We start from the raw sequence: 9,653 nt of genomic DNA on the forward strand, positions 1-9,653 counted from the left end.
CTGGTCTTCACAGCAGGAAGACCTGGGGAAGGTGTGCTGGGTCCCATTTCTTCCCTCTCCTCGTGTCCCTAGATTCTGCCCTGAGCCTTCTCTGACCTGGGCCCCCAGTCCCTTGGTGTATTCCCCTTAGGGATCCTGGCCCTGTATCCTCAGGTGTATTATCTGCAACACCCCATTGCCCTGTGGTGTGGCCTCAACCACTCCCTGGTGCTGAGCCAGGGCTTGGACTTCAGCAAGGAGCTGCTGGGCTGTGGCTGTGGGGCTGGAGGCCGCCTCCCTGGCTGGCCTAAGGGAAGCGCCTCCTTCGTCAAACTCCATGTCAAGGTCAGAGCAGGGTCAGGCGAATGGGCAACCAGGGAGGGCAGGTAGCCCACAGGATTCTGGCTGTGGCTACTGTGGGGCCCCAAGGGCCCCGTTTCCCCAATACCACCCACCTCCCTTTTCTGCCGGGCACCATGGCTCCTGGCTCTCTCTCCCTTAGCAGATCCTGCTGGTACTCTCTGACCTCACACAACCTTGGGGTTCAGCCAGCCAGCTAGCTCATTTGCTGGCTCAGGGCTGGTCTGAGGGGGAGAGACACAACATCTGGGCTTCGTGGGAACCCCTCAGTAAAGACCCCACTCAGCCATGCCCCTTCTCTCTCCCAAGGTCCCTTTGTGTGCCTGCTCCCTCTGCTCTACCAGAGAGTGTCTCTACATGCTCTCCAGCCATGACATTGAGCAGCATCCCGCTTACCGAGATCTACCAGCCAGCAAGGTGGTGGGGACCCCTGAACCCAATGCAGGGTCCGGAGTACTCCAGGACCCTGGGGGGACAGCTTGGGCCTGTAAGGAGTACCTCAGCCAGATCTACAGTTGCTCCACGTTGCAGGACCGCATGGAAAAGATGAAGGAGATCGTGGGCTGGATGCCCTTGCTGGCTGCACAGAAGGATTTCTTTTGGGAGGCTCTGGACATGCTACAGAAGGCTGCTGGAGGGGTTGGACAAGGCCCCCCAACACCTGAGAGCTGACCCCCCTCTCCTAGTCTTACCCTGGAGGGAGAGTCTGGCTCTGGGCCAAAGGCTAAGGAGAGACGGAGTGATAGCAATGAACACTGTGCCATGGGAAGGGGGACACAGTGGGGTGGGGACTGCTGGACATGCCAGGGTGGGGAGGGAACTGTTTTGTAAAATGTTTGGTGGCTGCCAAGGAGGGGCCTCCAATCTTACTATCATGGACAAGAGATTTGATGGACAAATAGAATAAAAGGCTGAAGTGAGGCCTAGTTTGGGACCCTGGAGCCTGGGAGGACAATGGGGCACGGAATGGGGGACCCGATGCCTAGCTCAGTGGGTAAGGGAGGGCAGGAGCATAGACAGGGGCAGGCAGAGCAGCAGCTGCTCAAGCACCTTCAGCTTGCTTTCCCCCTCCACGCCCAAGACCTGACCCAATCTTCTTGACAGGAAATCCTAGCCCTGCCTTCTGGAACAACATATGCCAGCAGTCGCCAACCTTTCGGACCTCACAGACCACCAGTGGCCATATGCTATTTGGTGCCCCCCACTGGATCCTCTTATTCCGATTCTGCAGAAGTCATTTCTGACTTGTGACCGTTTTCTATACCTTTTCCTTCATCCCTGTGAAGTCAACCTCCCTCTCTGCTTTCTGTTTACCTCCAGATCTGATCTTACATGTCCTTTTCCCCCTACTTTTTACTCTATCCTCTTCCTGCAGAAGGGAGACGCTCCCTTTATCCACATGCCATGCCTCCCTGCCCCATTCCTGTACTTCCAGATAATTTGGGAGAAAATGGGTAAGCAGAATTCTTTTCTTCTTGGCCTAGTCTGGCCTGGGGATAGAAGATAGTGGAAATTTGAAGCGGAAAGTAAGTTGGAGCAGGTGGTGGTCAGGAAGGGGGTGAATGCTTAAAGGTTGGGAGTCCAGGAAAGGACTTTCTCTGGGTGCTAAGGAAGCAGCACTGGAGAGGATCATGAGTGGGCTGGAGCGTCCTGGGGAAGGACCAGGGCTCTGTTCACAGGATGCTTGGACACTGGACAGAACGGGCTTCCAGATGACATTACTTGATGCCTAGGTTATGGCTGAGGTCCTGATGCTCCCTCAGCCCTTCATTGCTCTTCCCACTACTTAGGTCAATATTTATGTGTCCTGTACCCAGAGAGGCCCCTGGACTCACCACTGTCCGGGTTCCTCTCTCCCTGTCCCGCCTTCCCCACCGCCCTCCCCACTGGCCAGTCCCCACGCCCACACATCCGAGGCTGCCTCATCTGGCACCAATTATCCCTGCTGCCGCCGCCGCCGCTACTTCTGCTGCTTCTGCTGCTAAACTCGGCTGCTGCCTCTGTCTTGGGGACCCCAGTGCCTCTCCCCTCAGCCATGCAGCCTGCTGCCACAGCCTTCCTCTTGGGGCTCCTCCTCCCTGCCTGGACCCTGCTGCCTTTTGCCCAGGGCCAGACCCCCAACTATACCAGGTAGGTCTCTTGGCACCTTCTAGTTAGCTTAAGTGGGCTTCAAAAGCCAGTTCCTGAAGGGTTATGCCTGTGGATCTTGTGGATTCTTTTTCTAACACATAACCCCCAAGATCTCCCAGTTTCTACTCTTCTCTGGTCCCCAAGTCTGCCCTCCCTGCTACAAGACCACTGTCTCCTGTAGGTCACCACTGCTCCCCGTTTCCTCAACCTCTGTCCTCTTCCTTCTAAGCCTCCCCATTCACTCCATGGGACCTGAGAAGGCCAAGACCTTGAACTTGCTTGATACCTGGACATCTGGATTCCAGGAAGGCAATTAGAAATTATGGGGGAACGCGGGGCAGCAAGTGGGAGACTTGAGGTCAGATACTCAAGTAGTTTAGCTCCAACAGAAGCAAAGAAAAGATAGAGAAGTCAGGGAGCCTGGTCTCCAGGTTCAATTTGAGGGCCATCGCTGCTGCTTCTCACTCACCTCCCCACCCCCTCCCCCGCACAGCCTCGTGGCGTGGCTGTGTCTACATCTGGAAGTAGTTAGGAAGCTGCTGTGGACTGCCTGGCAGTGCAAAGGGGGGAGAGTAAGAAGGGGGGCTGAGGAGGATTCCGGAAATTCCTGTTGTGTTGGGGGTGGGGACTGGGAGTTGGAGGCATAGCTAAGTTGCTGGCCCTACTTTTTCCTGATCCTCTACTCTAGTACTTCCCACCTCAATTTCATCTTGGCTGGCTGAGGCCATCCCAGATCCCTTAGGCCTTTCTCCCTCCTCCTCAGGCTTTCCTATCCTCATTACCCCATCCCAGTCTGTCCACTACTCCCCCACCCATGGCTGACCCCTCTTCTGTCCTCCAGACCTGTGTTCCTGTGTGGAGGGGATGTGACTGGGGAATCAGGTTACGTGGCAAGTGAGAGTTTTCCCAACCTCTACCCCCCCAATAAGGAGTGCATCTGGACAATAACGGTGAGAAGGCCCCTCTGGTCACTACCCCTTGTCAAAGTCTCCAAGGCTTGGGTCCAGGCAGTCAAAGGCCCTCCCCCAGCACTATTACTCCCTGGAGAAGTCCAAGACCCCTCCCCTCTGGTCACTGATCCATCAGATTCCACAATAATACGTGGCAAGTGTCCTCACTCAACCCTTAATTCAAAGCCTGCTGCTCCATTCCTAACTCCATTCCTGCCCCTGTAAATCTCTCCATAGGCCTCAAGTCTTGTCCCTGCATAAGCCACAGCCTGATGCAGAGCCCAGGCCCTCTGCTCTGCACCCTGTTGGGGTTCCTCCATGTTCAGGCCCAAGTTTCTCTAGGAAATGCTTGGGGAAAGGGAAGTGCCCTCTGCCTGGGTTGTGTATGACCTGACTTTGTAGGTCCCTGAAGGCCAGACTGTGTCCCTCTCCTTCCGAGTTTTTGACCTGGAGCTACACCCTGCCTGCCGTTATGATGCTCTGGAGGTCTTTGCTGGGTCTGGAACTTCGGGCCAGCGGCTCGGACGCTTCTGTGGGACCTTCCGGCCAGCACCCATAGTGGCCCCGGGCAACCAGGTGACCCTGAAGATGACAGCGGATGAGGGTACAGGAGGACGAGGCTTCCTGCTCTGGTACAGCGGGCGGGCCACCTCGAGCACTGGTGAGAGGTCCCTCACCTTCTCCTTCCCCTTCTCCTGGTCCCACCCTGCCAAGGCCCCGCCCTCAGCCTTAACCTTCACCCCAAGATCCTAGGTCCCCATTGCCTCCCTTTCCCTTTTTCCTCACTAACTGCCCCTCCAGTCCCTCCTCCCCATCTTCTCTCCCCTCTCCCGCTCCCGCCACCCCCCTCTTCCAGGCCCCACCCCAGGCGCGAGGCGGAAATGGGTCACCGACCCGCGGGTGGAATGGGCGGCCTGGGGTTACTGGGACGGTGAGTAACTGCCCGCCCCCGTCCGCAATCGGGCTCCCTCTGACTGGCGTGAGGGGGCCCCCCTGGGAAGGGAGACCAGGTTCCTCCGACCCAGAGCCCCCTACACCCAGCCCGGGGCTCCCGATTGCGGTCCCATCACCTCCTCCTGGCGGCAGAAGTCTCCCCTAAAATATTTAAGGCCTCCCAAAGGGGCTGATGCCCCAATTTGAGGGGACCCTCACAGCGTGGGGACTCTCGAGCCTGCAAAGGGGACTTCTCTGCCGGGTAGAGGAGATGGGATCTAACAGGGGAAGAGGAACGGTGTGGCAGCGGGTCAGGGGGAGGGGCAATAAGGGGCGTGTCCAACCAATTCCTCCTCCCCCTTCCACCACCTGCCTGGGTGCCCGGAGGTCCTGCGCCTTGCTCCTCCTCTGCTAACCTACCCACCGTTTCCTTCCCCTCTTCTCGCCCCTCATCCTGAGACCCCAACATCCGACCTTCCTGCACGAGCTCCCAGCCTAGAGCTTTTCTCAAGCTGACCGAGGGTCTCTACTACTCCCACCCTACTCCTCTCTCCCCTCCCCAGAGCACCAATTTTGTGGGGGGCGACTGGAAAAGGCCCAGGGAACACTGACCACGCCCAACTGGCCCGAGTCTGATTACCCCCCGGGTATCAGCTGTTCCTGGCACATCATCGCACCCCCAAACCAGGTACCGACCCCCTTTCCAGGGAGCGGGGGCTGCCCTCCGGACCTGAGCAGTGTCCTCCAGCGTGCAGCTAGCAAAGACTTATTGAACATCTACTATGTCCTAAGCACTGCGCTTGCGCTGCTGGGAAGCAAAACAGACCCAACCTGCTTGCATGCAAAAAAAAAAAAAAAAGTAAAATTATACCTGTGATCAGTGAGGTATCTGATGCTGATAAACTTATGTGTGTGTGTGAGTGTGTGTGTGTATATGTGGGAGTGTTTGTGTGTATTTGTGTGTGTTTGTGTGTGTGTGTGTTTGTGTGTGTTTGTGTGTTTTTGATGTGATGTGTGAGCGTTGTGTGTGTGTGTTTGTGTGTGTGGGTGTGTGTGTGTGTGTGGTGATGGGGAGGTGGTGGAGATGGTGGAGGTGGTGGGGAGGTGGAGGCGGGGGGTTTTGGGTCTATTCCTTGAGAATGAGCCTGGACTTGACCTTGCCCACCATGGCGGAGGGCGCCACTTCAGGATTCCTGTGTATGTAATCCTCTGAGCTGTGGTATGAATACATTAAGAGGAGGGTGCAAGGGGACACGGGAGGTGAGAGGAGGCTGCTGTAAACATCCCCAAAGGAAGTGAGAGGTGCCAAGCAGCCTCTGCCCTGTGCCCTGCCATCAGGTGATCTCGCTGACCTTCGGGAAGTTTGACGTGGAGCCGGACACCTACTGCCGCTATGACTCGGTCAGTGTGTTCAATGGAGCCGTGAGTGACGACGCCAAGAGGCTGGGGAAGTTCTGCGGAGACACCGCCCCGGGGTGAGAGGACAGGACCTGGGTGGGTGCAGGTCCTGGGTGCCTCCCCAGGAGTCTGACCGATGGCTGCTGCTGAGATGGGAGGGGCTTAGCTGAAGAGGCGGGATCTGAACCCATGAGCTTCAAACCAGTGGGTGGAGCAAATAGGGTACTAGTCCCTGCATCAGTCCTGTGGACTTTGGATACAGAAGCGATTGGGGCCTAAGAAGTCGAGAAGCTAATGTAGCCAACTTGGGGGTGGGCGCCTGGGTAAAAGCGGGGTGCAGGCCTTCTTGATACCTCCCACAATGCCCTGCTGCCGCCTGCAGTCCCATCTCCTCCGAAGGAAATGAGCTCCTCGTCCAGTTCGTCTCGGACCTTAGCGTCACTGCCGATGGATTCTCAGCCTCCTACAGGACACTGCCGCGGGGTGCCGCCAAAGAAGGGCCAGCTCAGAGCCCGGGAGAGGATGCCCGGCCGGGTCCCCCGCTCCTTGGCCCGGGCCCCAAGCCAGGAACCCCGCCCAAAGTCAAGCCGGAACCCCCACCTGCGGAGAAACCAAAAGCCACGCCTGAGGTCCAGGCAACCCCTGTGGGCCCTAGTGAGTCTGAGAAGGGGGAGGAAGAGGATGTAGATTGAGTTCATTCTTGGGCTTGCTCATTCATTCATTCATTCATACAACACTCACTGGTGCCACCTGTGCTAATAATGGTTGGTACTGGGTACTGAGACCCAAAGCTGGATAGAACTTTGAACAAGTTCAAATCAATGAGGCTGTTATGGGGAAAATAGTCCCTTCTACCTGCTAGGTAGGTCACCTTCCACAAAAATTGTCCCCCCCTCCTCCTAGATGCACCCAGTGTCACCTGCCCAAAACAGTGCCGGCGGACAGGCACCTTGCAGAGCAACTTCTGTTCCAGCAATCTGGGTAAGAAACCTCATTCACATGCTCTGCTCTTCCAGATCTTCTAACTTTCCCTCCTGTCCCCAAAGTACCCTCCCCCTTTGGGCTCTAGCCTTGCCCTAGCCTCCCTCTCCTCACCTCTCACCCTCACTCTCCCACAGTGGTGACGGCAACAGTGAAGTCCATGGTTCGGGGCCCAGGAGAGGGCCTTACTGTCACTGTCAGTCTCATTGGTGTTTACAAAACTGGAGGCTTGGACCTGCCCTCTGCACCTACTGATACCTCCTTGAAGTTTTACGTGCCTTGCAAGCAGTGTCCCCCCATGAAGAAAGGTAATAGGGATGTGGGGTAGAGGAGAAGGGTACTTGGCTTCATGGAAATGATAGAGGTGGTAGAATATAAGGGGCTCAGACGGGGAGGTACATCTTTAAGGTATATAACATGAGCTCTCAATCTCTCCCTTCCCTCTCCCAGGAGCCAGTTATCTGCTGATGGGCCAGGTGCAAGAGAACAGAGGTCCTATCCTTCCTCCAGATAGCTTTGTGGTCCTCTACCGGCCCAGCCAGGATCAGGTCCTCACCAATCTCAGCAAGAGGAGGTGCCCCTCTCAGCCTGTTCGGGCTGCTAGGTCCCAGGCCTGAAATCCAGGCCAGCCTTGGCCATTGGCCCTAGGGATCCATTTTTTAACCAAATAAATATTCTTTGACTGGGGAAGGGATCACATATCCATTTTTATGGTTTTGGTGCCCATCTTGGGGATTTATTTTCATTCACTCAATAAACTCAACAGACATTTATTTTATAGAATTTTTTAAGAAACCAAGTTGGATCTTGTCACCCCTTTGCTAAAAACTCCCTATATTCTCCACACACAAGCAAACACACACACTATGGTAACTATAGTGTGTCTCCCCATAAATGTATATACACACTTTGAATAATTATAAAGGCAGTGTTTACTAAAATACATTGCATTTTTAAAACTGAGCTATCAGCTTATAAAGTGTGTATACATTTTTAGGGACACCCTGTCTTTAGAGATGATGGATATATTAATGAGTTTGATTGTGGTAATCTTTTCACAATGTATACAAACCATCAAGTTGTAGACCTTAAATATATACAGTTTTTATGTCAAAGATATCTCAAGACTGTTAAAAAGAACATTTAAATGCTCTCCTACAGTTTTCCATCAGTCTTAAAATAAAATCCAAAGTCCTACTGTGGGCTCAAAGGCTCTGGATGTTCTGCATCCTTCATCCCCCTTACTCTCATCTTCAATTATTGTCTTCCTTAAGGTCACTGTTCCAGTCACACTGGCTCTATGACTATTTCAAGTACAATGGCTTTGCCTGTGCTATTCCCTCTACCTGGAATTCTCAATTAGATCTCAGCTCAAAGTTCATTCTAGTCAGTCATTTGTTCATTCCAAATGGCAGGCATTAGCCTTGGCCGGGTGACTCAGTTGGTTAGAACGTCCTCCAGTATGCCAAGGTTGAGGGTTTGATCCTCAGTCAGGGCACATAAAATAATCAACCACTGAATGCATAAATAAGTGTCTATCAAAAAAAATCAATGTTTCTCTCTCTCAAATCAATAAATAAAAACAAAACAAAACAAATGGCAGGCATTGTTTTAGGCACCAACGGTACAACAAAACAAAGTCCCTGCTTTTGTGGAACAGAGATAAATGGTAAAATGAACATAAGGACAAGTAGCTCTATGCGTGCTATCAGGAAAACATGATTAAGAGGACAGACGGGGATTCTCCATTATATGGAGTGCTCAGGGAAGGCTTTTGGATAAGATCCACTGTTTTGCTCCACTGCTAACTGGGTTGCCTGGGGAAGACTGTTCACCTTGCTGAGGTGAATATATGGAATGGTAATGGATGTGGCAATAATAATAATAATGTAAGTGTCAGGGTTGGTAAATCTTAATTCCTATGTAAATGTGATTTCCGAATCCCGTGCAGAAAGGAGAGAATCAGGAGCGGAACCCAGGGCTGAGACTTGAGTCCAACTGGGAGCAACCTCCAACTGCAGGAAACAGCTGTGGTTGCTGCTGAGGCTTCCGGGAGAGCCTGGGATTGAAGTGAGAAAGAGGGCTTCTTTGCGGGATTCTAGCGATCTGACGGTCTCAGAGCGCGGAGGCAGGAACAAAGGCCGCCCGGGCCTCCCAGAGTAACTGCAGAGCTAGTATTCTACAGAGACGTAATTTTCCGTCACCGGGACGTAGTCAATCCCCTCTGTAAGCGCACCAATCGGCGTGCACGTATGGCGGAAACGAAGCCGCCCTGGCCAATGACAGAAGCCGTGTGGCGGAAGTACCCAAACGGCCTCGGGGGCGGGTGGCAGCCACGGTCGACTCACAAGTTGATTGACAGATGCTGTGACCAGAAGGTGAGGATCGTAGCGAAGCCCAAAGAAGCGCGGCCCGATCTCAGGGAGGGGTCGGAGGCACAGGTACCACAGATACAGGTCTCTGCGGGGCAGGCGGTAAGAGCAGCTCCGGAGGAGACCCCGGGGCAGGCGGAGTCTGGCCCAAGCCGGGGCGGAATCCCGGACGCCCGGAAGGGGCGGGACCTAGTGGAGCGGGGCTTTGGGAGGTCTGGAGACCGGGCCGGGCTTGGGAGCCGCAAGGGGCCGGGTTTACCGGGTGGGCGTGACCATCGAGGTGGGGCTTGGAGGCGGGGCCTTGAGGGACCGGGCAGAGCTGGAAAAGCCGAGGGTTCTGGTCTGCGGGACCCTCATCTCGTCGAGTTCCGAGGCGGGGGTGGCGCTCGCCCCAGTCCAGGCCGGTCCCACAATCTCGTCCGTTCCCTTTTGCCCCTCTCGTCCCCCAGCTCTAGATTCCAGGCCCTGTCCCCCGAGCTCAGCCCTCGGATGTCCCACTGCCTAGAGCCTGCATGCGCCGCGGGGCGCCCCAGGACCAGGAGCTGGTGGG

At 54.8% G+C, this 9,653-nt stretch overlaps 3 protein-coding genes across 3 annotated transcripts in view; all 3 read left to right on the plus strand.

The window, feature by feature from the left end:
* FBXO24 (F-box protein 24) overlaps window positions 1-1,260 on the plus strand; it is a 9,210-nt gene extending 7,950 nt beyond the window's left edge. The window contains 2 exon segments of the mRNA XM_015564550.1: window positions 154-324; window positions 649-1,260. Coding sequence (XP_015420036.1) covers window positions 154-324; window positions 649-1,011 — 534 coding nt within the window. The 3' untranslated portion in view covers window positions 1,012-1,260.
* A 533-nt stretch (window positions 1,261-1,793) lies between these two features.
* Window positions 1,794-7,514, plus strand: PCOLCE (procollagen C-endopeptidase enhancer). Its single transcript, XM_006764686.2, has 9 exons — window positions 1,794-2,469; window positions 3,311-3,419; window positions 3,822-4,080; window positions 4,916-5,040; window positions 5,691-5,827; window positions 6,133-6,404; window positions 6,654-6,731; window positions 6,869-7,039; window positions 7,182-7,514. The coding sequence occupies exons 1-9, from the start codon at window positions 2,375-2,377 to the stop codon at window positions 7,346-7,348; spliced, it is 1,413 nt and encodes a 470-aa protein (XP_006764749.1). The 5' UTR covers window positions 1,794-2,374; the 3' UTR covers window positions 7,349-7,514.
* A 1,469-nt stretch (window positions 7,515-8,983) lies between these two features.
* The window catches only part of MOSPD3 (motile sperm domain containing 3), a 3,801-nt gene continuing 3,131 nt past the window's right edge, over window positions 8,984-9,653 (plus strand). Inside the window, exons 1-2 of the mRNA XM_015564567.1 lie at window positions 8,984-9,053; window positions 9,110-9,172. Coding sequence (XP_015420053.1) covers window positions 8,984-9,053; window positions 9,110-9,172 — 133 coding nt within the window. The remainder of the gene's footprint in view (window positions 9,054-9,109; window positions 9,173-9,653) is intronic.

The sequence above is a fragment of the Myotis davidii genome, unplaced genomic scaffold (genome assembly GCF_000327345.1).
Source record: "Myotis davidii unplaced genomic scaffold, ASM32734v1 scaffold901, whole genome shotgun sequence".
Classification (NCBI taxonomy): Eukaryota; Metazoa; Chordata; class Mammalia; order Chiroptera; family Vespertilionidae; genus Myotis; species Myotis davidii.

Coding starts and splice junctions, on each gene's coding strand:
- PCOLCE (XM_006764686.2), top strand. CDS start 2,375: ATGCAGCCTGCTGCCACAGCCTTCCTCTTGGGGCTCCTCCTCCCTGCC. Junction 4,081..4,915: donor GCGGGCCACCTCGAGCACTG/GTGAGAGGTCCC, acceptor TCCCCTCCCCAG/AGCACCAATTTTGTGGGGGG. Junction 6,405..6,653: donor GGCAACCCCTGTGGGCCCTA/GTGAGTCTGAGA, acceptor CCCTCCTCCTAG/ATGCACCCAGTGTCACCTGC.